This window comes from Xyrauchen texanus, chromosome 43 (assembly GCF_025860055.1).
Source record: "Xyrauchen texanus isolate HMW12.3.18 chromosome 43, RBS_HiC_50CHRs, whole genome shotgun sequence".
Classification (NCBI taxonomy): Eukaryota; Metazoa; Chordata; class Actinopteri; order Cypriniformes; family Catostomidae; genus Xyrauchen; species Xyrauchen texanus.
This window is the reverse complement of record NC_068318.1, coordinates 12,069,685-12,096,543: the sequence shown is the minus strand read 5'-3', so window position 1 is coordinate 12,096,543 and position 26,859 is coordinate 12,069,685. Positions and strand designations below refer to the sequence as shown.

Sequence of the window (26,859 nt, the reverse complement as noted above, 5' to 3'; positions counted from 1 at the left end):
CCTGGTTTGAAAGTGCCCACTGATTACTACAACTACATTGGCTAGTTGAAAAACTCCCATCCAGATTTCAAAATGCCCATTTTTGTTCTGCAGAGACCTATACTTTCTTTTTTTAATCGACAGTGCAAAATATACAACTTGACACGTGTAGTCCGATTCTTGAACAAACTACTCTAATGAATCAGATCTTTTAAATCTAAAGCGCAAAATATTTAACGTGACAAGTGTAGTCCGATTCCAGAACGAATGACTCTTACGAACTGGTTCTTTTTAATCTAAAGCGCAAAATATACAACGTGACATGTGTAGTCCGATTCCAGAACGAATGACTCTTACGAACTGGTTCTTTTTAATCTAAAGCGCAAAATATACAACGTGACATGTGTAGTCCGATTCCAGAACGAATGACTCTTACGAACTGGTTCTTTTTAATCTAAAGCGCAAAATATACAACGTGACATGTGTAGTCCGATTCCAGAACGAATGACTCTTACGAACTGGTTCTTTTTAATCTAAAGTGCAAAATATACAACGTGACATGTGTAGTCTGATTCCTGAACGAACTACCCAATGAATCAGATCTTTTAAATCTAAAGTGCAAAATATACAACGTGACATGTGTAGTCCGATTCCAGAACGAATGACTCTTACGAACTGGTTCTTTTTAATCTAAAGCGCAAAATATACAACGTGACATGTGTAGTCCGATTCCAGAACGAATGACTCTTACGAACTGGTTCTTTTTAATCTAAAGTGCAAAATATACAACGTGACATGTGTAGTCTGATTCCTGAACGAACTACTCTAATGAATCAGATCTTTTAAATCTAAAGCGCAAAATATTTAACGTGACAAGTGTAGTCCGATTCCAGAACGAATGACTCTTACGAACTGGTTCTTTTTAATCTAAAGCGCAAAATATACAACGTGACATGTGTAGTCCGATTCCAGAACGAATGATTCTTACGAACTGGTTCTTTTTAATCTAAAGCGCAAAATATACAACGTGACATGTGTAGTCCGATTCCAGAACGAATGACTCTTACGAACTGGTTCTTTTTAATCTAAAGCGCAAAATATACAACGTGACATGTGTAGTCCGATTCCAGAACGAATGACTCTTACGAACTGGTTCTTTTTAATCTAAAGTGCAAAATATACAACGTGACATGTGTAGTCTGATTCCTGAACGAACTACCCAATGAATCAGATCTTTTAAATCTAAAGCGCAAAATATACAACGTGACATGTGTAGTCCGATTCCAGAACGAATGACTCTTACGAACTGGTTCTTTTTTAATCTAAAGCGCCAAAATATACAGCGTGACATGTGTAGTCCGATTCCAGAACGAATGACTCTACTGAACTGGTTCTTTTAATCTAAAGCGCAAAATATACAACGTGACATGTGTAGTCCGATTCCAGAACGAATGACTCTTACGAACTGGTTCTTTTTAATCTAAAGCGCAAAATATACAACGTGACATGTGTAGTCCGATTCCAGAACGAATGACTCTTACGAACTGGTTCTTTTTAATCTAAAGCGCAAAATATACAACGTGACATGTGTAGTCCGATTCCAGAACGAATGACTCTTACGAACTGGTTCTTTTTAATCTAAAGTGCAAAATATACAACGTGACATGTGTAGTCTGATTCCTGAACGAACTACCCAATGAATCAGATCTTTTAAATCTAAAGTGCAAAATATACAACGTGACATGTGTAGTCTGATTCCTGAACGAACTACCCAATGAATCAGATCTTTTAAATTTAAAGTGCAAAATATTCAACGTGACAAGTGTAGTCCGATTCCACAACGAATGACTTTATGAATCAACTGTTTTGAATCTACAGTCTTACTCCCAAACAAATGACTCAGACAGTTATTTTTAGCTAATTAAAAATGTATTTAACAGCAGGTTTACAGAGGTACTTCATAATGGCAATGAAATTGTAAGACTGGATATAACTTCACACAGAAAAGGTAAGTTATCATCTTGTTAACATCTTGTGGATGTACTTTTGAAGCAGTGAGTATTTTAATGTATATGATCGATTGCCCCCCCTTTCACTTCCATTGCATCATTGTAAATGCATCACTATAACTTGGTGAAAAAGGGAATGAGTCAAATGACATTTTGTGGTAATCAAAATGATGCTACAAATGCTGTCGGTTAAGCTTAACTTGAACTGAAACCAGATATTCCTTTAAGGCTAAAACTAATTTAGTTAGAATTGGGTTTTATTTCAGAACTTGGTAACAGGCTGCTGAAAGCAGTAAATCCAAGGATTGCATGTCTCATTTCAAAATATTTCTTCCTCAAAAGAACTAAATAATCGTTAATGGAACCTTAAAAGGAACTGAAATCGGAATCGTTAAATTTCCAATGATTTCCAGCCCTAGTTTGGATCAAATTGCCTCTACCTCAACATAGTAGACACTAATACAAGTGCGCCAAATCATTGCACAATTCTGTGAAAAGAATTGACTTTGAAGGAACTGACAAAGCAAACAAAAACGTTTCATATGTTGCGAGGGATAAACATGACCTTGCAACAGTTCTTCATTCATCCGCACTTTCCAAACTTGTAGTTTTTCCCCCAGACTCGAGTTAATGAATTGTGACCTAGATGTGGGAGACCTGCAGGATTTGGAACTATTAAGTTACGCACCTTTCCGTAGGCTCCCCACGAGAGTTCTGTTTCAATAACCATGACCACGATCCCAAACATCCCAAAGATGAGCGCATAGTCGCTCAGACGCTTTCTCTTCTCGAACAAGGCCCTCCTGTGCCCGAGCTTTTGTCCAATGTTCTGGTTCTTCTTTTTGCCCGATTTACCGCCACTGTGTCCACATCCACCCCCTCCTCCTCCGTCCCCCGCTGCGTAAGGCATGAGGGTGCTGGAGTTGTTCTCTGGTTTGGAGGCGAGCGTGTCGGACGCGTCCGCCGCAGAGACGGGCTGCAGTGGCTGTGACTCCGAATCAAACTCGTGCAGGTTTCTGCGGGACGAGCTCAAGTTGCTGAGCGGACGCATCACGCCGCCGTTATACCTGCAGCTGCTCATGGCTATTTGAGTGTAAGAGTTACTCTCTCTGTGGCTGCTGGCCGGACTGGCCCGAGTATTCTGCCGGTTCTGGTCGCGGTGAGGATGATGATGATGTCTAGATGAACTACCATGACTAGAGGGCGTGAACTCGCTATACCGACCACCTTGTCTGGTTGATGAGGATACGGACAGTGTCCTTAAAGTTCCCAGTGGCGTTTGAGGCGTCCCGTGCAAAGGCTGGCTTCTTCTCCCATCCTCGCAGGTGGAGGAGTTGTTGCAGGTGCAGTGCCTGATGGAGCGCTCTTCCTCCCGTCCGCAGTAGTGCTGGTACTGCTGGTACTGCTGCTCCGGATAGAAATCGTTCTGCAACTGCAATGGGGTTTCCATGTCAGAACTGCTGTTTAAAGCAGTCTGAGAGCCCCGTACATGCACCCTACCGAGGGGGCGTTGTGATGAGTAACAGAGGATAAAAGCTGCCGTGAGGATGGACCCATGTCGGCTTCTGTAGATGTGAGAGCGTGCTTCCGATTGGACGAACGATTCAAAACAACTGGGCTGACGTCACTCGAGGAAGGTGGCAGCATTCTTTTCAAATTATACACACTCAATCCACAATGTACATGCACTGACCATGAGTTCACTTTGCAACTGTGATGATCATGAACAGTTGGGCACAAATACGTGAAAATGTATTTAAAATTAAAATACCACATACTGTGAGGAAAAAAATTCATCAAAATAAAATACAGTATTATCTTGAAAATACACAAAATAGGCTACTTGTAAAATTGGCCATTCAATGAAGTATCACTGAAATCTATCTGGACTTATTCCAAATGCAAAGCACATTTTGGCGTACAGCTGCTTAGAAAATCAATTGATTACTTCAATCAATTAAAGACAATTATATATAAACAGGTACATGATTACAAACGTATGTAGTGCAAAATGCCAAATAGCAGCCATTTCTATACTTAATTTCAGTTCAGGTTACACCGCAGCCTGCTATTACTTGTGGCGAACCCTATTAAATGTATCACATGTAAAACAGTGGGTACTTTTCTTTCCATCAAGCAAGGAGTAATATTTTTCACACTTGACTAGCTAGAAAATACACAAGCAGTTGCTAACACGAACAACCGATTAGCTTACAAGACTGACTAGCTAGTGCTTATGTCCTGTGCTAGTGCTAATGCTATTGTCCTCTTGCCGGTGTTCTCTTATTCCTTAATTTAATTTAAGGCAAATCTGAATGATGTTACATTTTAGCTTGCTAGCTAGCGATAGCTAGTGAACTTGCTAACGATAGTTAGACTAGCTCACTAGCTGGCATCTGACTAGTTTTGATTTCCTCAATGTTGACACGCATTGCAGTGGCTGGCGAGTAGTATCATAGCTACCTTAATATTTTAATGGAAATTAAATAACAGTTGCCAGCAATTACATCTTACTATTGCAGTCTCCAGCCACAATCATGATTTCAAGCTTGATTACACTTCCTAGTGCTTGTCTCATGTGTAGAGCTAGATGGCGCTATAGGAAGTGTAATCAAACTTGAAATCCTGATTGCCAAGGATGAAGGAGGATTTATAGTGAAACAGGAGTTATATTATGGTCTGTTCTCCCCCAAAACCGATTGGGTCATGGATTAAATCACTTGAATCTTATGGATTACCTTTATGTGCTTTTTGGAGCTTCAAAGTTTTGGTCACCATTTACTTGTGTATGGGCCTACAGAGCTGAGATATTCTTCAAAAATTTTAGTTTGTGTTCAGCAGAAGAAAGAAAATCATACACATCTGGCATGAGGGTGAGTAACTGATGAGAGAAGTTTCATTTTTGGGTGAACTATTCCTTTAAGATTCTTTTAGAGTTTTTTTAACATAAGCAAGTGGCACATCGTTTTAACAGTAGGACACAAAAAATTGGTGAAAACAAAATCAATACATTTTCTATCCATCTATCTTGAGAAAGAAAGGTTGGTTAAACCTCAGTGATTAAAAGGACATGATTTAAAGATATAATAGGCCTAATAATTAAAACCCACACTTACTTCATTCCAAATATAGGCTACCAAGACAAAAAGCTACAGTATGTTAGCAGTGTTTTATATTCTTATTCTTATGCACGTGAGTGGAAACGCTGCAGTATTCTGCAGTCACGTCACATCGCAGCGTCAGCAGCATCTTAATACCCTTTGTTATTGTTGTCTCGCCTCTTGACAACTTGCATCCTTATGAAGAAAGATCAGTCATTACGATGCACAGGGCTTTTGTCAATCAAATAACGAAGTGTTCGCAACTCATTACTATAACAGAGTCTGAATAAAAGGAGAGTATAAAGCGCGTGGATGCCAGTGTTACTGGATGCATGGCAACTAGACAGAAAAAAATAATTGTAAGATAGTTCACAGTATTTCAAAGAACTGTAGTGTATAGACTAGCCTACAGCTGGCTTTTAACAGGAAAGAATAATATCGATTCTTATAATGAAAACAAAAATGGCAGTTTCTCATTGAAGCATATTTACCTTAATGAAAGAATTGTAACAATGCCAACGGATTAATATTGATATTGAAAATGCGTCAGTAGTAGTTTCTGTGTGTTTAATTATAGAGTTATTATTTAGTTATGAGCCTCTCTCGCACTCAGTCCTCTGCGTGTCTAAAGTGAGTACACGTGCGTACCTTCACGGCCACCGTAGTTACAGATATGACAACCGATTAGCTTGTTATCGTACAGTCTTCATTCATTTATTATATATATTAGATAAAATCCAACTAGTAAAACATCCCAAAGAGTCATTACGTCCAGAGACATGTTCTGTGTTAAACAGTAGTATCTGGTCATTACCTATGCTAGAAGCCAATGCGAGGCTGTTTATTGACAAGGCAATCATTTATTAGCTCGCCGGTGTAAGTGTTCTTTGTTAGAGAAAGATGCTTTGTTTGTCCAAAATCAGCTAATTTCTGTATATGGATGGTGGATTCGGGGAACAACGAGTCAGATGTCGCTTATGTGATTGTACCGATTCAGGTTTATGACATGTAACCCTGGATTCAGCTGTTATAAAACATTGAGTGAACAATGAAGAAAAAGAATCGACCAGCAACCACAAATCATGTGGTTCCCTCGGGTAGGCTGTGACAAGTTTAACAGTGTCTGTCTCTTTAGACAAACCCCTGTTTTTTGTTTTGTTTTTTTCTTTACCTAAAATAAAAATAAAAAATGTAAATACTGTGTGTGGTTGGGGGTATTGGCATATTCTACTTTGCAAATTAGAACACAATTTAGAGTTGGAAATATCCGTTTTATAATAGTTGATAAACTGTCAAACGATTAGTTGAACGAACTTGCCGTTCTCTTTTACTTTTATTTGAATGCTAAATTTTGAATGGACGTTTCTTTAGACAAATATCTATCTATCTATCTAGCTATATGTCTAGCTATATGTCTGTCTATCCATCCATCCATCCATCCATCCATATGTCTATCCATCCATCCATCCATATGTCCTATCCATCCATCCATCCATCCATCCATATGTCTATCCATCCATCCATCCATCCATCTATCTATCTATATGTCTGTCTATCTATCCATCCATCCATCCATATGTCTATCCATCTATCTATCTATCCATCCATCCATCCATCCATCTAAATCTTTCTGTCTGTTCTTTCCGTATGTATCTGTATCTATCTTTCTGTCTGTGCTGTAGTAAAGACACCTCCACTTAAAAGGGCACCTGTACATTTGTGAAGGGCACCTTTAGATTTGTGAACGAAAGGGGCAGGCTTGCGCCCCTGTATCCCCGTGTTCTGTGCATGTCAGTGGTCTGTCTTTTTATCTATCTGTCTGTCTGTCTTTGTCCACTTATGTCTGTCTGTCTCTGTCTGTGTGTGTGTCTGTATCTGTCTGTCTATATGTCTCTATCCATCAGTCTGTCCATTCGTCCGTCTATCTGTCTGTCTGACTGTTTGTATTTCTCTCTCTATTTCCTCGATCCATATTTATATTTACTTATTTTTTTAACACTGTTCTTTTGCTGCCTTGCAAGGTTTTTCAAGGCAAATCTTATTATCATAATCAATGAATGTATTTAATAAATGTATGCACTGAACATTGATGCCTATAATCATATTTCTGTTTTATAGAAGCAATAAGCTACTCTAAGCAATGTGGTACAGTGATTTTGCGGCTTTCATGGCTTATTGCTTTAATTTTACAGACACTATCATTCCTGAGACTCCTGAAACCAAACGTCCATCAGGATCGTCTCTTTCCAATGTCCTTTCTGACTCGGACTCTGATATTGAGATATCAGGCAGTTCCATGATGCCAGACAGGTAATTACTCAAATTGAATATTTAGAGCTTGAGGCCCAGACTACAAATTCAAAACTTGTATTACTGAAAACACACTATTTTACAACAGTATTTTTAATACATTTTAATATCAAGGCAAGGAGAGGCTGAGAAAAAAGCATTATCAACTGAGGTGAAGATGGACAAAATTCAGAAGCACAGCAGTACAACAATATGTACCTCACAACACCCACAAACAAGCCAGAAGCAATCAGAAATGGTAAATACAATCAAATCTTTAAATGATGGTGTTAATGGATTTAGCTGTATTGATCATGTGTTTTGCTGTCTGTTGTGAGAATAAAGGATGAGTGTTTGAAAATGATGATTTAAAATCGGGTTGTGGATTTAAGATAGTTGTTCAAGATTGTGAGAATTTATTAAACATTAGCTACAAGAGTGCTGGGTGTTATATTGGTGTAAGTAAGACCCAGTGGCATGTTTTGGGTGGATTCCCGCAATTTTGTTGTGTGGAAATAGTAAAAATCCTATTAATTTTTTCTATAGAGAATTTTTTTTTTTTAACTTACAGTATAATCCTTTCAAGACACATCCACCATGAGCTCAGAGGTTAATTGATGTAAGGGTAGATGATATATTGTTTTTTACGATTAATCTGTGCCGATAGTTGCTTTTTGGAACTATCGGCAAAAATGTTTGCTGATAGTTGCCGATATTTTTTAAAATGTATTATTCCTCTGTGGCCAACCCACACATCTTATCACTTTGCACTTTGCATTGCCAGCCAGACAAGCAGACTGATTAAAACGTCAATAACAAAAAAATAACCAGCTATTTTTGTGATTGCCTAGGCCTGTGCCACTTATTAGAAAGTCCATATTATCATTCTGCTGTTGAAAGTAATCCAGAGCACGTAATTGTATAATTCGCTAGTGATCCAGTAACAGCTGTGCCCATTTTATTGACAGTCGGTGTATGTGTGTATGCTGAAAATGCTTGTGATAATTCGCACCTGAATGGTCAAATACATATCCACCAAAATTCCACCAATATGGCCGTCTTGGTGAGGTATTCATGTCAACACAGAGAGTGATGTCTAAAGTGAATGTAAACAGTGGAGAAAAAAGTGGATTTGTATTAAAATGTCAGACTTGTAAGTATAAATGTAAGCTAATAGACCTGCTGCTGTCTAGTGAGTCATTATAATAATCAATCAACCAGAACAAGAAAAGGAGAAAACACTCACTGCTCTTAATTGAGTAACTTAAGTAGTTTTAAAAGTATTAATGTATTATAATCATACAGTGAAGAACAGTAGTAGTTTTATGTTGCATTTCATTCTGAATGTTTACTTGAATACTTGAGACAACTGCTGTAAAAAAAACCGTATTTTTTGTTCTATTATTTTGAATCCATATATATTCATTGCTGTTTTTTATAGTCTTGAATACTGACTTAAGAACTTAACCATTCTTCCATTATTATCATATTAGTGTTATTATTTGTTGTGGTTTTGAAGCTAGTTTTGAAAATTGTCAAATTTCGCTACAGACTCCTGAAATGTTGGCATTGTTATAATGTTTAGCCTTTATTGTATATGGTAGATCTTGCTGCAATAACATGATGAAAAAGTAGATCTCATTCCATAGAAGTGTGAGCACCCCTGCTCTAAATGATGGCAATGGAGGCTTTTCTTTATTTCACCACATATGTGACATAAAATAATTATCAAATGACAATAGTCTCCTCCCCTGCCAGTGCGGTTTACATTTCTGTCACAGATAATTGAGTTGATTGCATAGGTACACTATGAGATTGGACATTGGTCATAATTTTAGAAAAAAATACAACATAATCTTTGACATATTACTGAGCATGTAACATAAATGTCCTTTTTTCTCTCCGGACATGTCGTTTTTTTACTTGGACAAGTGAATAACCAATTTACTTGTCCGGAGGACAAGCCCATGTCAATGCTTAATGTCTATTCTTGATATGGAAATGTGCCCCGCTAGCACATTCATCGTGTCCTCAACTTCATATCTTGTGAATTTTAATAAACCATTGCGTATTCCTCATGAAACCTCATCTGGTGAAATAAATAAATAAAAAACATCCGGTGAATATATGGGCTATCAAAAGCTTAATTTGATTAATACTTAAATATGGAGCACTGTTACGGATCCAGTTATCCATCAATTCGAAACACACTGAGTTCCCAGTGTGTTTCGGGCTTATAGTTAATCTCTGCGTTTTTGCACTAAATCTTTGTTTTTCTGGTTGTTTTGGGGATTTTGGTTGCACAATTAAATGCTTTTGGGATTTTATTCATTTTGGACTTTTGTAGCCCCAATGTCTGAGCCCATCAAAGAAAAGAGAGACTTAGTTATCATATCGGCAAAATCCACTATCGGTCGACCTTTAATCGATAGTATATGTTTCTCTAAATGCCACAAGACATTGTGATTTCAACTTCATTTATATAAAAAATTATGTTTAATTGCTGACTTCTTGGTGAAGGACTACACTACCCATAATCCTTTAAAGAAATCCACCAATCAGCGATGTCACTGATGCCATGGAAGCTTAAATCAATCCAAAACAGCTCAGGTGCGACTGCCCACCCCCATGAACCATTGTGAATTATGTAACTGAGTCTCACTAAACTGTCAAACAATTTAGATGTTTGTATATATTCGAATATTTTTCTAAAAACTTAAAATGTATTGTTTTGTTTTGTTCGTTCCCTCATAGAAAAATTAAGTACACTGTGTTGCTGTAACTTTTTTCTAACTTTTATGCAATTTATTTCTTTGAATCAAAGTTTGTAATGTTGTGATCCACCTCTAACCTAGTTGGTTTGGTTCATGGCTTAGAACACTTTACTGATTTAATGAAAATAAATGGGAAAAGTACTTCTAGAAGCAAGGCCAGTGCAAAAGCAGGTGGTCACAGTTGTGGTCTATAACCATTTCATTAATGTTTCAGGTGACCGAGAGTGTACACCCCTCATCCACGCAGACATCTGGGATGGCAGGTATAGATGAACCGAATCACTTCATCATTCTTAACAGCTCCCATGATAAAACTTTATTGATCACTTGGATGGCTTCAGTATTGCTGAATCCAGCAGAGAAGTGAAGATGCATTTACTGCATTGATTTGTGTGTTGCTGAGCCTTGTTGACATGCTCTCCTCTCAGTGCCTGTTTCGGTCCATGAGACACGACAGCAGCAAATGTGTGGCACTTCCCAGGAGAGTGACTACTCCCATCACAGCAAAAAGAGGCAGGCTTCAGCGGTGAGCTCAGTCACAGGCTATGATCGAAATGTGTTGTGCGCATGACTGTTTAAATTTACACACAGCAAGGCCTTTATTGCCTTTGTAAATGTACTGGGGCAACATTTTAAACAGTGTCCCGATCAAGGACACGAACAGTATGTCTTTCCACCTGAGATATCAACTGCCAGGTTACTGGTTAATCCCCTCTTCTAGATGATTTACAGCCACTATTATTCTATTCATCATTTGTCAATGACAGTGCATTGGGGAGTGTGTTTAAATGAGCTGCATCTGCACTGGTGCACTCTGCGCTGGGACGGGCGTCACAGTGGTGTTTTATATCTCATTAGATGGATGATTCAGAGGAGGAGGAGCCTGAGATGACATCTAAAGATCAGGAACGTATGCTCAGAAGACTTCAGAGGAAGTTCCCCCATCTGAACAAGAACGTGAGTCAGCGCACAGCATTATTAAATAATAATTACAAATTCAACACATGTTTGTTTGAGCTTGAGTGAGAAGTTTGTGTCTTCTCACAGGAACTCAGGGATGTCCTTCATGAACATTGCTGGCTCTTTGAGGATGCCTTAGAAGCACTACGAATGTTCTCTGACTCTGGTGAGGTTTGATGGGAATTTGTACTCTGGTGAGGTTTGATGGGAATTTGATTGTGTAAGCTTTAAAAGCTCTAAGGTGCCGTTCACACCGAAGTCATTTTTGCATTAGTCTGTGCTGTTGTTCAATTGTTTTTCTTTGTAAACGTGCTAAACTGATATTTTGTGTTGTGCCACGTCTCGTGCAAAAGTGCCACGTTTTTAGATGTCTTGTCAAGTTATACATTTAAAAATGCGTCTCGGGACACCTGCGAATGCATTCGGTCTGAACAGTTAACAATTAATACAACATTGATCTTGGATTTTATACTGACACCTGTTGATGTGGATGTAACACTATGCAAAAGCAAATTTTGCCATTGTAGAAAAACCATGTTCTTAAATAACAACTTATTGTTATTGTTAAAACTTGTGTTGGAGTGAACCTTTTCTAAGCCACTTATATGACTGGAATCTCATGTGAGTGTACATTTTAAATGGACTGTATGTCAAAATGTACTATTCATTTCTTTAGGTCAACAACCGTCAATGCACTTTTAGAAATTTTAATTGAACGAGAATGTTGCATGTCATGTGAACAACTATGCAATGAAATCTCTTCATAACGTCTACGCCCTTTCTCTACTTTTAGTGGTTGAATCCGAGGATGATGACTCGCAAATTACTGCCCAAAGCACAAGACGGGTTGCAAACACCCGGCAACAAACTCAGGCTGTCCAGCGCCCCGACATACCCCAACCAAAATCATGCAGGCCTCTTAATAGGACCAAAACATCTCAGAGGAGCAGAATGCAGTCGGTAGTGAGCTCAGAAGATGAGTGCAGTGACTCTGACGCCTCTTCTGAGAATGCATTGCTGGACTCTGACTCGGACCAACCAGATGAGACTTTATCTAAACTTAAATCCGAGATCCTCAGCTTTTTTCAGACCGCCTCTGTGGATGAGCTCACACTCATCGCAGGATGCTCTTTAAAGAAAGCCCAGAAAATCACCGAGCTGAGACCATATAAAACATGGGAAGCACTGGTGAGAAAATAGTGCATCTGCCAGATTATTTAGGCCATAATCAAATACCTGTTTTTTCACACTGAAATTAAATCCAATTTGTTTTTGAAATCTGATTTTAAGGATTGACTAGCATTAAGGATCGGAAATGCCATAAATCAGATTTTTGCCAAAGGCATCAATTCTGCTTATTTATTCATCAGGATGATGTTATGCACAGAGGCAATGGTCTTTCCACTGAGCTGCTGGCAGGATGTCGTGATGTTCTGAAGGAAAGAGAAGTTGTAAAGGGCCTCATGAGCAAGTGTGAGGAAATCTCAGAAAAACTGGTCCAAGATGTGACCCAAGTGTTTAACAAGGGTCAGGGTTCCATGAGCCAGCCGCAGATCCTCAGCAGCACGTAAGATTTCATATCATGGCTTTAGGAACTTTTTTTTTTCTTCTAAGAACTAGAATAAGATACAGATACTCAAAGTAATAGTTCATTCCAAAAGGAGAATTCAAAGGAGAATTCTCATTTACTCGTCCTCATGTCATTCCAAACTCGAATGACTTTTTTCTCTCACCTGGAACACACAAGGAGGTTTACCAGTACAATGTGTTTTTTTTCCCCCATACAACAAAAGCACAGTGACCAGGGGCTGTCAAGCTCCAAAACTGACAGAAAAGCACCATTAAAGTTGACCACTATATTCAAAGTAGGGCTGTCAATCAATTAAAGTTGGGACAGTATGGAAAATTCTATTAAAAACAAAAAGGAGTGAATTGTAAATTCGATTGACCCTGTGCTATATTGAAAGTACTACAACAAATTATTTAATCTTATACCTCGTGAATATTTTTTTCTTTTATTTACTCATTTCAAATCAGATGATTGTAACAGACTCCAAAGAAAGTTGAGATAGCAATTTAGGACTAATAATAATCGGCTGAATTGAAATAGCAAGGTGATGTGAAATGGAGATGTTAAACATGTGAAGCAGTAAACTGTATGTTATAGTATATAATGAGCTTCAAAAATTAGCCTAGTCCTTCAAGAGCATGGATTGTTAGAGGTATGCTAATTTGCCAACAAGATGCATCAGCAAATAATTTAGCTCTTTGAGAACAGTGTTCTCCAAAGACTAATTGGAAGGATTTGGAGGATTTCACCCTCTACTGTGAACAATATATTGTAGTTAAAAGATTCAAGGAATCCAGTTTGAACTCTGACCTGTTAAATGTCACTGTCTTAAAAACCGTCATTTGTCTGTAATGGATATCATGACGTGGGCTTGTGAATATTGAACACCATTCACCGCTGCATCCACAGATGCAAGTTAAGGCTTTACTATGCAAAGGAGAAGCCATACATCAACACTGTCCAGAAGCTCTGCTGTTTTCTCTGGCCTCTGTCTCATCTGAGATGGAAAGTATAACAGTGGAATCTTGTTTTGTGGTCTGACGAGTCCACATTCCAGGTCGTTTTTGGAAAAAATAGCCATTGTGTTCTCCGGGCCAAAGAGGACGATCCAAACTGTAATCATCATCAGGTCCAAAATCCAGTATCTGTCATGGTATGTGGGCATGCCAGTGCCTATGGCATGGGTAAATTGCACCTTTGTGAGGGCACCGTTAATGCAAAAAGATATGTAAACATTTTTAGAGCAACTGAGAATGTGTGGCGCATTGTGAAGGGCAAAATACGTCAATGAAGCGCTGTACAATTGCGCAACTGAAGACCTGCATGATGGATGAATGGGGGAAATTTTCAGTTTGCTAAACTTAACAAACTTGTGTCTTCGGTGCCCAAATGCTTAATACGTTTTATTAGAAGAAATGGGCGTGTTACATAGTGATAAATACTCGACTGTCTTAACTTTTTTGGAGGTTGTTGCAATCATTCGATTTAAAATTAGTTTATATAAAAAAATAATAATAATTATTATTTGAATATTCTCAAATAATTGACAAATACCCTATTATTGACCTATTTTTGGTCTATGTACTGTACTCATGCATCAAGCAGATGCTTTTGGAACGTCTCACTTTGGTTACATCGTGTTTCTTCTTTTTCGCTGTGTTTTCAGGACGCTCTGTCAAGTTACATTTACTGTAGTTATAAACACAGAAAAACCCATCTCAAGATCCTTGCATTCAGTTGTGCTCTGTCTAGCTGGGTCTTTGTGCTTTGGAAGGCTAAGCTGCCTGTTGATCTCGTTGAAGATGCGTGTTGCATGTACAGCTGGAGCTGACTGCCCCCTACTGCCACATCTAGGTGGTACATCAAGCTTGAATTGGTCTGATGGTAGGAACTTTCCTTATTACAGAATTTACATACGGATAGGGGGGCAAGATTAATTGTTCATTTTTTAACACATAATTTTTTTATGTAATTAATCGTGTTAAATCAACAGCCCTAATTCAAAGACTTCTGAATCTTTGTGTGAGGAACAGACTGAATTTTTTTAGTTTTTTGTATGGGTCCAAAGACTTGGAATAGAGCAGCATCAACATTCTGCTAAGCTTCTCCTTAGGTGTTCCATGGAAGATAAAGAGTAATACGGGTTTTGGAACAACATGAGAGTGCTTTTCGTTTTTGGTGATCTAACCCTTTAATATTTACTGTAAGTAGCTAACAAGTCTGAGTCCTTTGGGATTTTGTGTTTATCTAGATTCCAGTTGAAACCGTACCAGCTGATTGGACTGAACTGGCTGGCTTTACTGCATCAGAATAAACTGAGTGGAATCCTGGCAGATGAGATGGTCTGTTATCATACTCTTTTTGTCTAAAATAAAAGAATCCTTTCCTATATGGTATCTGCTATTCTGCATATGAATGTTAGGGATATAATGTACTTGGCAATGGTACAGTAGCTAAGATGTTGTTTTCTCTTTTGTCATTGCCAGGGTTTGGGGAAGACCATCCAGGCCATCTCATTCCTGGCCCACCTCTACCAGGAAGGACACCATGGACCTCACCTCATCACCGTTCCTGCCTCTACACTTGGTGAATACAGTAACTAACTGCAACAATTAAAAATCAATGAATATTAAACAACCAATGTTATTTTAGATTAGTTGGATATGCATGCTGTGGCAAATAGTTGTCCACAATTATCTACAATTGATATAACAACGTTTATATTTTAAACAATATATTGCACACAGTCATCCTTTTATATTTGTTATTACATCCATCAATTTGCACAAGATGTAAAATAACATGTTTTTTTTTTTCAATACAAGTAATTAAATGTCTTTGTTACTAAATGAATCAATGGCATCACTCGATTAAAAAATAGTCATTAGTTGCAGCCCTAACTCAACAATAAGTAAGCAATATTCATCTTAATCTCATGTTCTTTTTACAGATAATTGGGTCCGAGAACTGAAACTTTGGTGCCCCAGTTTTAAAGTATTGGTGTATTATGGTAAAACATGTACATGACCTTTCAAGAAACATGAAAAAGAAAAATTTTCTGTAAAACATGTGTTTCTTAACTGATTTATGTTTGTAGGGTCTGCTGAGGACAGAAGGTATATGCGCTATGAGATTCTGAATCAAATAGTGGATTACAACATCATAGTGTCAACGTGAGTCAGGAAGTTTGCTTAAAAAAAAATTAACTCTCAAATATACTTCTCATCGTCAGCGCTTAATAGTGATATTATTTGATGTTCAATAATTTTCTATTATCCCAGTTGAATGTGCAGGGTCAACCGTAAGTTTGCCACTCGCTGTTTGAGCATCCCAGGCCAGCCAGACATAGACACAGACATTCAATGCAAAAATGTTATTAATCAATATTTTTTCTTGTTTATGGTAAAAATATCTACATTTCCTTAAAACAAGATAAAATATGTGTAAGCTATTGTAAAATCAAGAGGACTCACATGAGAAGGAGACACAAGTCATCTCAATAACCTTATAAAAGCTGTTTTATTCTACGTGGAGAGGGTCACCTCATGGGGCTGCCATGTTAGCATCACATGACCAGCTGAATACTGTTCGCTTAATCTCAGTAACCGTCCTGTTATTGGACACTTTCACTCATGGATTAAATTAAACATGGCTGATTGTGAATTGTGAATTTCTATAATAGAATCTGAAACTGAAAACAAATGCGTTTGAATGACGCTACATCCAAGTCGAAGATGAAATAAATCACTTTCCAAGAAAAATCTAATTCAAGAAAAAAAAGGTCTTATTATTTTACAGTTTTGCTTCCAAAGCAAATGTGTCTATCTTATTTTAAGGATGTTTAGATATTTTACTGGAAAACAAAATACTGATTAAGAATATATTTGTATGCATTGTTGGCTCAACCAATGACCTGAGTTTGGGGCAGGACTATCTGTTTGATGACCAATGGAAAACAGGGTGTGTTTGGGAAACCTGTTTGAAAACAACTGTTATTTTTACAATTCTCTTTGGTTGCACTAGTGGCACAGAAATTACACACTTCACCTTTAAAGATGGAGCTGAGTTGTCATGTTCTTAAAAGACCACCTGCATGCCAAACCAAAAAGGCTACCAACCATGAGGTACCTGGGAAATATGTATCTTTTGAACTGTGCCACACACAGAGTTACAAGCTGTGACAGTTACCTTTGAAACAAGCCCCCTTGTTACTGTCTTAATAATGATAAAATACTCAGTGTTTGAGTGAACTTGAAAAGGTCCAGGTAAAATGACCCTGTCCCATTCATTATTTATGGTAATGAAACATGGCTGTGCCTCATGTCCTGGCCCTTAAGACCTCAGCTCATTAAGATGCTCTCCTGTGCACAGTTACAACCTGGCTATTGGAAATAATAGTGACCGCAGCCTGTTCTGCAAGCTCAAACTGGAGTATGCAGTGTTCGATGAAGGCCACTTACTGAAGAACATGAACTCGCTCCGCTACCGACACCTCATGGCCATCAATGTAAGATCACCATGACTACCATAAGTTGCATGTAAAGCTGTTGTCCGTAGCAACCCAGGCCTGTCGATGGTCATTAAGAATAAATGCCTGGAGCTCTATTACAACCGCATGATTGTGGTTGTTTTGTTTTGTTTTTTGGAAGGAAGGCGTGTCTGCTTCCCAGATGGGGTTAACTGGCTGGGTATAACTGCCCGTGCCCCCCTCAGGCACTCATGTTACTCCTTCTTGTTTGTCCCCCCAGGCCAAATATCGTCTGCTGCTTACAGGAACACCACTGCAAAACAACCTATTAGAGCTCATGTCCTTGCTGAACTTCATCATGCCCAACATGTTCTCCAGCAGCACTTCACAGATCTCCAAGATGTTTTCCATGGTAGAACCTGCAAAAATTATGTTTTTTTTTTTTTTTTTTTTAAATGTGCGATTATCTGCATCGGATGATATTATCGGCATCGGCCAATAACCCTGTTCATTGTGCCGATTAACAGAAGCGTTAACTTTCCCTTGCAATACATTGCATTACATTGCAATGCACTGGCAACCAGCCACAGCACCTTAGCATTATGGTGGTGATCTTTGCACGTGCAAGCACAGCTTAGTTTTTCTTCAGATAGAAACCCCCTAGCAACTCTCTAGCCACCACTCAAAACCCCCTAGCAATTACATAGTAACAACACTCAGTACACAGTCACATTGCAACACCCTGGCAACCACCCACAACACCTTAGTATCGTGGTGGTGACGTTTACATGGGCAAGTACCACTCACATTTTCTTCAGAAAGCCACCACCTAGCAAAGCCCTAGCAACCACCTAGAACACTCAAGCAATCACATAGCAACACTTAAAAAATCACTCTGAATACCTTAGCAACCACACTGCAATTCCCTGGCAGCCAGCCATAATGCCTTAGTGTTACTTTTTCCCAGGCAAGTGCCATTAAAAGTTTCCTGAGAACGCAACCATCTAGCAACGCCCTATCAACAACTCACAATTCCCCAGCAATCATATAGAAATGTGCTAAAGAAACTCAGAACACCTTAGCAGCCTCATTGCACTGACTGACTTTCAAACAGGCAAGCACCACACAATTTTTCCAGAAATGATATGGCTACATGCTAAATAACCCTACTAACACCTCAGCAACCATATTGCAACATCTCAGCAACCACCCACAATAACTTAAAATCATGATGGAGTCTTATGCACGGGCAAGCACCACTAATATTTTCTTCAGAAAGAAACCACCTAGCACCCGCTCACAATACCCTGGCAATCATAAATTGCCAGGGTATTGTAGCAAATAGCAAATGTGCTACAGCCACTCAGAACACCTTAGCAACAACAAATCAAAGTCCTGGAAAACAACCACAACACCTTAGCATTGCAGTGGCGACTTGTGCACAGAAAAGCACCACCAACATTTTCTTCAGAAAGCAACCCCTTAGCAATGGCATAGCAACATGCTAAAAAAAAACATTCAGAACATCTTATCAACCACATTGCAACACCATGGCAACCAGCCATAAGCATTGTGGTTGTGACAAATGTGCAGGCAAGCATCACTAACATTTTCTTCAGAAAGCAAACCCCCTGCAAAGCACTAGCAACCACCCACAACCTCGTAGCAATTGCATAGCAACAGTCACATAGCAACACCAAAAAAACACTCCGAACACCATAGCAACCAAATTGCAATTTAACATCATGGTGCAAACTTTTGCATGAGCAAGCACCATTCAAATTTCTTAAAGAAATTCTAGTACTGATATTATTTGGTATGTCCCCACCAGAAGTCCTCTGAGGAGCAGAGCAGCTTTGAGAGGGACAGGATAGCCCACGCCAAACTCATCATGAAACCCTTCATCCTCAGACGTGTGAAGAGCGAGGTGCACCATAGCTCTCCATCTGCATGCATGGTGCATTAGAAACATACATAATGCATGCCTGCGCAAACATTTACTGGACAATATCTCAAATGCATTATTCAGCCTCTCGAGCAGATGGGGCACTTTGCTGGTCACGTTGACCCTCTGTTGCCTTTGGGCAATCGAGTGGTTCACTGATGATGTCGATATGCCCGGCAGGTCCTAAAGCAACTGCCTGCCAAGGAGGAACAGATAGAATTTTGCGCCATGTCCGAGAGGCAGCAGAAACTCTACAGTGCTCTCTTCAACAAACTCAAGAGGTCCAATAATGGAGAAAGTATGTATTTGAGAGAAACCATGTTCTGGTTAAAAAAAAAGGTACTGGCTTCACTATATTCAAACCATTTTTAATTAACCATGTATTTTCCGTGATTGGTTGGGAGCAGAACGCGAGCTGACAAATGTGATGATGCAGCTGAGAAAGATGTCCAACCATCCACTTCTTCACCAGCAGTATTATACAGCTGAAAAACTTAAAGCCATGAGCAAACTCATGCTGAAGGTCTGAGATATATATGTATACCGTTTTACTTGTTTTCATGTGTGTTGTATGTTGCTTTTAATTGGCTGAAATATTCCAGGAGCCGAGTCACCGTGATGCAGATCCAGCTCTCATCAAAGAGGACATGCAGGTGCTGTCTGACTTTGAATTACACGGTCTCTGCCAGCAGTATTGTGCTCTGCAGGAATACCAGCTCGACACAGACACACTGCTGGACTCAGGGAAGCTCAGTCTCCTCTCACAGCTACTCAGCTCCCTAAAGGAGAAGGTGAGAGAGCACAGATTCCTTTTCTGTTCCAGAGACCAAATTACACTTTCAACAGCCCCTCAGAGTATAATGAAAGTTAATTAACAGTGCAGAGAAGTACTTTTGCACTGTGTTCATTATACCATATTCATACTGCACACTGACAGCTATAAAGTATACACCTTTTTTTACTTGTTTTTTTTTTTCCAGTATACACTACAGTACATCATAGACCAGTTGTTTTGAGCAAATGTCCAACAAGATGGCAAGAGGCCTACCACTCATAGAACTGATAGTTCCTGAAACTTTTGTAATCAATCAAATAAATCATGATAGATTATTTTAATAGATTAAGATTTAAGATTTTCTAGGGGGAGGGGCTTTAAAAATTGTATTGCATATATTATTATTATTGGAAAATGGGGGGCCTTGGAGTAAAAAAGTCGTTAAGTATGACTACCATAGTCAACTACAAATGTTTTAAAGCAAAAGTTCTTGTTTTTTTTCCTACAACAAATTCTGTCGTTATTTACTCCAAACATATATGTCGTGGAATCTCTCTTTATTTCAAGTCTTCCTTCCCATATCAATCAGGGTGGTCACTATCTCTATCTCCCTTTCCCTCTAGGGTGATCGAGTAGTGCTCTTTAGCCAGTTCACAATGATGCTTGACATTTTGGAGGTGTTCCTGAGACACCATAAGCACAGATACATCCGACTGGATGGCTCAACCCCCATGAGTGACAGGTAAGCATACTTATAGTGTCTTGCAGTTATTGCTGTTAGTACATAAAGAAACTAAGACTAAGTTCAATTTTTTGAAATAAACATTGGGACAGACCCTTTTCCCTCAAATCATCTATGTCCTTCTATCATCGGCCCAAGTCCAGGCTCATGACAGGAGCAGGCACCCAGGTGGAGGGGAGTGACAATGGTATAGGTTGTATCAGACCTGATGCTTATTGTGCCTCGTCACAGTTGCTGTTCACTTGGACAGAATTTTCTGTCCATGCTTCTGGTGTCCTTGAAGCACAAATAATGACGCTAATGGATTTCTAGATTTTATTTGATATTAATACACTGCTTTCTGGAATACTTCATTCTGATTGGTCAATTACACCATCCAGCGGTCTGATATTTCAGAATATTTCGGAAAGGATAAAGTGATATTTCCCTGATCATCCGGGTATTGCGAGTCATCTTTCCTGCTTTGCGGATCATTCTGCAGTCTTTCAAGTCAAAATAATTTCAAGTCAAATGAGTATTTCATGTCCACCCAACAGGACTCCAACAGACCCCTTCTATCAAGGGGAGCCTACAAGGTTAGCAACAATATGAAAAACGCGGGGCTCTCGTAGACATTCTATGGGCGTTACACTGGAAAGGATTTTTAATGGATGTCTATAGCGGAGATGCTTCAGGGTGCTAAATAAACTGCTTTTGTGAGGAAAAAGCTCAACACTTAATGAATTGACCACCTTTTCGCTAATCTTCAACATTTTTTACACTAAACAATCCTTTTGGAGTGAACCAATTGTGGAGTTTACTACGATAAAATAGCTGTTTTATAAGAGAAGTCACTGACAATTTTGCAACAGGTTGGTGTCAGTTTACAGCTCTCCCCGTTCATTTGTATGGGATCTGCAAATTGTGATTTTACTGTAGAAACATGCTAGTTGAGCATTACGCTCTCTCCTATGGTAAAAATGCAGAGGTTGTTATCTCGGTATAGAAGATATCTCAGTCCAACGCAAACTGGAGGTGGAATTAAGCTGTTTCTGGATAATCTGCAGTGAGCCAGTCACTATTGCAAACTACACCCCTTCAGGGTGAAACAAAAAATCATCCTGACTAGAGGAAGACTCAGTTTTACCAATTAATCTGTGTTGATAGTTGCTTTTTAGCATTTAATAATAACGTTTTCACTCTGGAACAAATGAAAACCCACTTTGTTATGGGTTTCGGTTACATTCTGCTAAAATTTTGTTTGTTTTTGTACTTTGAACCATTTTTAGTCCCTGCTAAAAGCACAATGGAAGCCACAAGTCACATGTCTAACGTTCTAGTTCTAATCTGATGGTGATAACACTCTACTTTGCTAAACACTTCATGTTGCCCCAAAACATTAAGCATCTGCTTTGATCTTGGAAGGAAGGAAGGAAGGAAGGAAGGAAGGAAGGAAGGAAGGAAACTGCTGCATCAAGGAATTCTTTGCCTATTTGCCATTGTGGATGTCAAATTATATGAATGAAGACTTTTTTAACAACTATGTAAATATTACATGCATGCACAGCTAATCCAGATTAAAGGAAAAAATTATTAGAGGTAAAAAGTACATTAGAATTAAGAGCCCCATTACATCTGCGACCCCCCCCCCAATGTTCAAGACATAGTTACAGCCTTGATTTTGGATTCTTGTAGCCTCTAGATCTGTGCACAACAAAGTAAGGAAAAGATTAGAATTTTTTTTTTTTTTATACTGATGGAGTGCATAATCCAGGTAGGGAAGGAGGTATTGCCCCAAGTGAAGGAATTCAAGTACCTCCGGATCTTGTTCACGCAGTGAGGGACAATGGAGCGGGAGGTTGGCCGGAGAATCGGGGCAGCGGGGCGGTATTGCACTCGCTCTATCGCACCGTTGATCCGCGAAAAGAGAGCTGAGCCAGAAGGCAAAGCTCTCGATGTACCGGTCAATTTTGTTCCTACCCTCACCTATGGTCATGAAGGCTGGGTCATGACCCGAAAGAACTAGGTCCGCGAGTACAAGCGGCGAAATGGGCTTCCTCAGAAGGGTGACGGGCTTCTCCCTTAGAGATAGGGTGAGGAGCTCAGTCATCCGTGAGGAGCTTGGAGTAGAGCCGCTGCTCCTTTGCGTCGAAAGGAGTCAGTTGAGGTGGTTTGGGCATCTGGTAAGGATGCCCCCTGGCCGCCTCCCTAGGGAGGTGTTTCAGGCACGTCCAGCTGGGAGGAGGCCTCGGGGAAGACCCAGGATTAGGTGGAGAGATTACATCTCCACACTGGCCTGGGAACGCCTCAGGGTCCCCCAGTTAGAGCTGGTTAATGTGGCTCGGGATAGGGAAGTTTGGGGCCCCCTGCTGGAGCAGCTGCCCCCGCGACCCGACTTTGGATAAGCGGTTGAAGATGGATGGATGGATGGATTCTATAAATCGATTTTAAAAACTCGGACTCCATTGTCTTAGAACGTGGATCAAGACAGGGGTGTCCTGATCTCATCACCAATACTCTTTGCACTTTATATAGAACCTCTCGCACAGTGGATAAGGTATTCTGAAAGCATCAAAGGCATTTGCATAAATGGAGAAGACCACAAATTGGCATTGTACGCTCATGATGTATTGATTTATTTAAGTAAACCCGATAGCTAATTTCCTGAATTAATGAACCTCCTAGAAATATTCAGTAGATATGCAGGATACAAACTAAACATAAAAAAAACGCAAATTTTAACACTTTATTATACTCCATCAAAACACATTAGAGAGAAATTCCACCTTAATTGGGACCAGAATTCACTGAAATATTTAGGAATACATCTACCGAAAATAATTCCAACATTGGCGGAGATAAATTTTGACCCTCTCTTAACAAAAATAAAAAGTGACATACATGGAATTCCATCTCTTTCCTTAGCCTCAGTCATATAATTGACTCTGTAAAGATGAATATCCTTCCACGATATCTTTACTTATTTCAAGCACTCCCTGTAGAAGTTTCCTCAAAACAATGGTCTGAATTGAACAAAATAATTTCCAGATTTATTTGGCAAGGAAAAAACCCAGGGTCAAATTCAAAACACTACAGCTCCCAACGGAGGAAGGAGGATTGGCATTACCTAATTTGAGGGATTATTTTTATTCAGCTCAAACTAAACCATTAATTAATATATGTAATCCAACATATCATGCAAGGTGGATAGATATTGAACTTTCAATAATGAATGATCCCCCAATTTACGCAATATTAGCTTTTATTAGCATTTACGCAATATTAGCATCAAAATTTGGAAAGATTTATAGATAAGGTGCAAAACCCATGGATGAAAGCCCAATTAAAAATCTGGAATATGATAAGAGAAGACTATAATCTGATTCATAAACTACAAAAATTTCAATGGTGTGCCTATGATCCTGAATTCAAGCTTAATATAATGGATCATAGATTTAAATCCTGTGTTACAAAAGGAATAACATCATTCTACTCCCTTACAAAAAAGGGACACTTAAAAGATTTTGAAAGCTTGAAGAAAGAATATTGCCTTAAGAAATCTGACTTTTATAGATATCTTCAAATACGTAATCATTTTGAACATAACATTAAAAATAAAACAGACCTTGATGACCCAATACTGAGGATATTTATAGGTGCATACAAAGAAGATCCAAATAAAGGTGTTATATCTACATTTTATAAAGCCCTTAGAATAAAAAAATCCCACTCTACCGAATACATTAAAGAAAAATGGGAAAAAGAAGGTAATTTTCTCATATCAATGATGAGTGGTTTGATGTATGTAAACTCCCATGGAAATGTACTAATTCTCAAATATGGCGGGAGTTCGAGTGGAAGTGCCTTATCAGATTTTTTTATAACACCAAAACAGAAAGCACATATTGAGGGGAGGGGGGGGATACCAAATGTTGGAGACAGTGCGGATCTAGAGAATCCAACCACTGGCATATATTCTGGGAGTGCCCAGTGATAAAAACCATTCTGGGCAGAGCTTCATAAAGCATTAGAAAGCATATTTAACACTGTCCTGCCTTTTCAGTTTTCCACATTATTTTTAGGATATGCTGATTTCCAGGCAAGAAGGCCTGATGAATATTTATTTTATATTTTAACGACGGCGGGTAAAAAGGCACTCACAAGGCGCTGGTTGCTTCCAGAACCCCCCACAATACAAGAGTGGATGGATATAGTAAATGACATTTATGTTATGGAAAAGATTACTTTCTCCCTTCGTCTTCAGAAAAATGTGTTTATTAAATTCTGGACCATGTGGGTTGAATATGTAAGGCCATTGCGACCAGATTTTGAAGAGGTATTGAACAAATGACTTTTTAAGGTAACCATATCTGTTTGCCTACTTGTTTGTTTGTGCATGAGCCCTTAAGTACATACTGTGTACACAGCCAGAGAGCGTACATACCTTTTTTCTTTGCCCTTGCACACCTTCTCCCTACCACGCATTAGGAACTAACTTACTTTCTCCCGCAGTCACTATCACAGACTAAGAATCCTGAAGTACCAATCTTCAGTATGGACTATTTTGTACACACTTTGCCTCCCCCAAGTGTTTTTTTTTTCCTTTCTTTTTTTTGTTCTAAATGAAAAACTGGATGGCAGAAGGAAAATACAACTACATTTGTTTTGTAACATGTGCTAATGTATATGCTGCTACACCAAAATAAAGAATAAAAAAAAAAAAGAAATTGCATAAAGCCAGCCAATCAGATTTTTTGGCCATTTTTATGTGCAAAATGCATCATCAGGCACAATCTTTGACTTATGCATGTATTTAAGTATGTGCACTGTTAAAGGAAGAGGTTTTAGATAAAATTGCAAGTAATTGAGCTTGCAGTACTGTATCACCATTGTTCTCTTGATTCAAGCACTTAACTTCATGCTCCACAGGGACACTTTTTGCTGTTAGTGTACTGTAAATCGCTATGGATGTCTTCTAAATAGCAATTAAGTGAATGGACAATAACTCTACATCTCAATGGGCTTTTTTTTCAGAATTGGGTTGATTGACCAGTTCAACACTGATACGGACATCTTTGTGTTCCTGCTGTCCACCAGAGCTGGAGGGCTGGGCATTAACCTGACCTCGGCCAATGTGGTCATTCTTCATGATATTGACTGCAACCCTTACAATGACAAACAGGCTGAGGACCGCTGCCACCGGGTGGGACAAACCAGGTGGGAGACAGCAAGTTGTTGCATGGACGTGCATCCTGCAACCTTTTCTTTTGGCTGTTTCACACTTTCAGTTGCTTTGTCCTGACGTCAAATGGACTCAGGTCCACAACTAAAACTCGGAAAGCTAATCTTGTTCTCAGCATACTTTATATCTGTGTTCATTTGTCTTCTGTTTAAGGACAGTGAAGGTGATCAAGTTGATAAGTAAGGACTCCATAGAGGACGCCATGCTCCGCATTGGAGAAAGAAAACTTAAACTAGAGCAGGACATGACTGCTACTCAGGAGGGTGAGAACATTAAAGAATTATTTTGTTATTCCTCCCATGTTTTGTTCATTGTTGTTTTTGTATAATACTAATACAGTGGTGCATGAACTGATTACTACTTTTTGTATTTCTTCCAGGCGATGAGGACACATTTCCAGATGACATGACCTCACTGCTCAAAGCTTCTCTTGGACTCTGAGATCTAGATCAGACTCGAAGCATACTATGATATTGTGACACTTGACTGTATTTGAAAATAGTACTGTAGAACATTGAAGTGGGATTTCCCTATACTACCTGCAAAAAAACTAAAAAAGGTGAGGTTAAGAGGAGCAAATATGTTTACATTTTTATTGTACTTGGCTGAAATACTGTAATATGCTGTGTTGTATGTTTATTTTAGTATTTTTGTATGTATGGAGGTTTTACATTTGCATTTGTTTGATTTAAGTGAAAACAATTGTTGTAAGTTATGTTGGATTTCTTGTTTCCAGAGTTACCAGTAAGCTCATACTTGTCATTTGTTTGTGAGTTTTAATTGTCTGCCGAAAGGTAAAAAAAATAAAATAAAAGACTTTACGCAATGAAAAAAATGAATAGCTTTCACAACTTTCCTTTTAGAAGAAGAAATCTAATTTATGTCAATTATCTAAAGTATTCATGTTATAAGGTTTATTTCCCCCTAGCACTTTGTAACATTGTACTCTTTCTCTTTAAACTAATTGTTAAACCTTATTTGAACCATGTGTACTACAATTGTAATGTAACTACTATCCTACTAATA

General features: G+C 38.8%; 3 protein-coding genes across 7 annotated transcripts in view; 1 reads left to right on the top strand and 2 right to left on the bottom strand.

Moving 5' to 3' along the window:
* The window catches only part of LOC127636081 (small conductance calcium-activated potassium channel protein 2), a 59,508-nt gene extending 56,070 nt beyond the window's left edge, over positions 1–3,438 (bottom strand). The window contains exons 1-2 of one of the 2 annotated variants that reach the window (XM_052116463.1): positions 2,962–3,069; positions 2,677–2,916 (exon numbers count right to left, since the gene is read on the bottom strand). In XM_052116463.1, the coding sequence (XP_051972423.1) occupies positions 2,677–2,916; positions 2,962–3,069 (348 nt within the window). Of the gene's footprint in view, positions 1–2,676 lie in introns of both variants that reach the window. The other variant, XM_052116462.1, reaches the window with a different exon arrangement.
* The window catches only part of LOC127636083 (serine/threonine-protein phosphatase 2A 55 kDa regulatory subunit B alpha isoform), a 1,105,001-nt gene extending 1,096,531 nt beyond the window's left edge, over positions 1–8,470 (bottom strand). The window contains exon 1 of the mRNA XM_052116466.1: positions 8,391–8,470. Coding sequence (XP_051972426.1) covers positions 8,391–8,454 — 64 coding nt within the window. The 5' untranslated portion in view covers positions 8,455–8,470. The remainder of the gene's footprint in view (positions 1–8,390) is intronic.
* LOC127636079 (SWI/SNF-related matrix-associated actin-dependent regulator of chromatin subfamily A containing DEAD/H box 1B-like) lies at positions 3,552–26,652 on the top strand. 4 transcript variants are annotated; one of them, XM_052116460.1, is made up of 23 exons: positions 3,552–3,625; positions 7,282–7,399; positions 7,514–7,637; positions 10,367–10,415; positions 10,581–10,678; positions 11,011–11,109; positions 11,200–11,278; positions 11,906–12,300; positions 12,483–12,679; positions 14,934–15,024; positions 15,169–15,268; positions 15,633–15,692; positions 15,780–15,855; positions 17,054–17,189; positions 17,431–17,562; positions 18,982–19,107; positions 19,276–19,393; positions 19,503–19,618; positions 19,698–19,886; positions 20,494–20,612; positions 25,626–25,808; positions 25,987–26,096; positions 26,213–26,652. In XM_052116460.1, the coding sequence occupies exons 2-23, from the start codon at positions 7,386–7,388 to the stop codon at positions 26,272–26,274; spliced, it is 2,673 nt and encodes an 890-aa protein (XP_051972420.1). In that variant the 5' UTR covers positions 3,552–3,625; positions 7,282–7,385; the 3' UTR covers positions 26,275–26,652. The 4 variants fall into 4 exon arrangements, with proteins under 4 accessions (XP_051972420.1, XP_051972417.1, XP_051972416.1 ...); XM_052116457.1 differs by lacking the exon at positions 3,552–3,625 and adding an exon at positions 5,760–6,186 and having other exon boundaries at positions 18,982–19,077; XM_052116456.1 differs by lacking the exon at positions 3,552–3,625 and adding an exon at positions 5,760–6,186.
* The last annotated feature ends 207 nt before the right edge of the window (positions 26,653–26,859 follow it).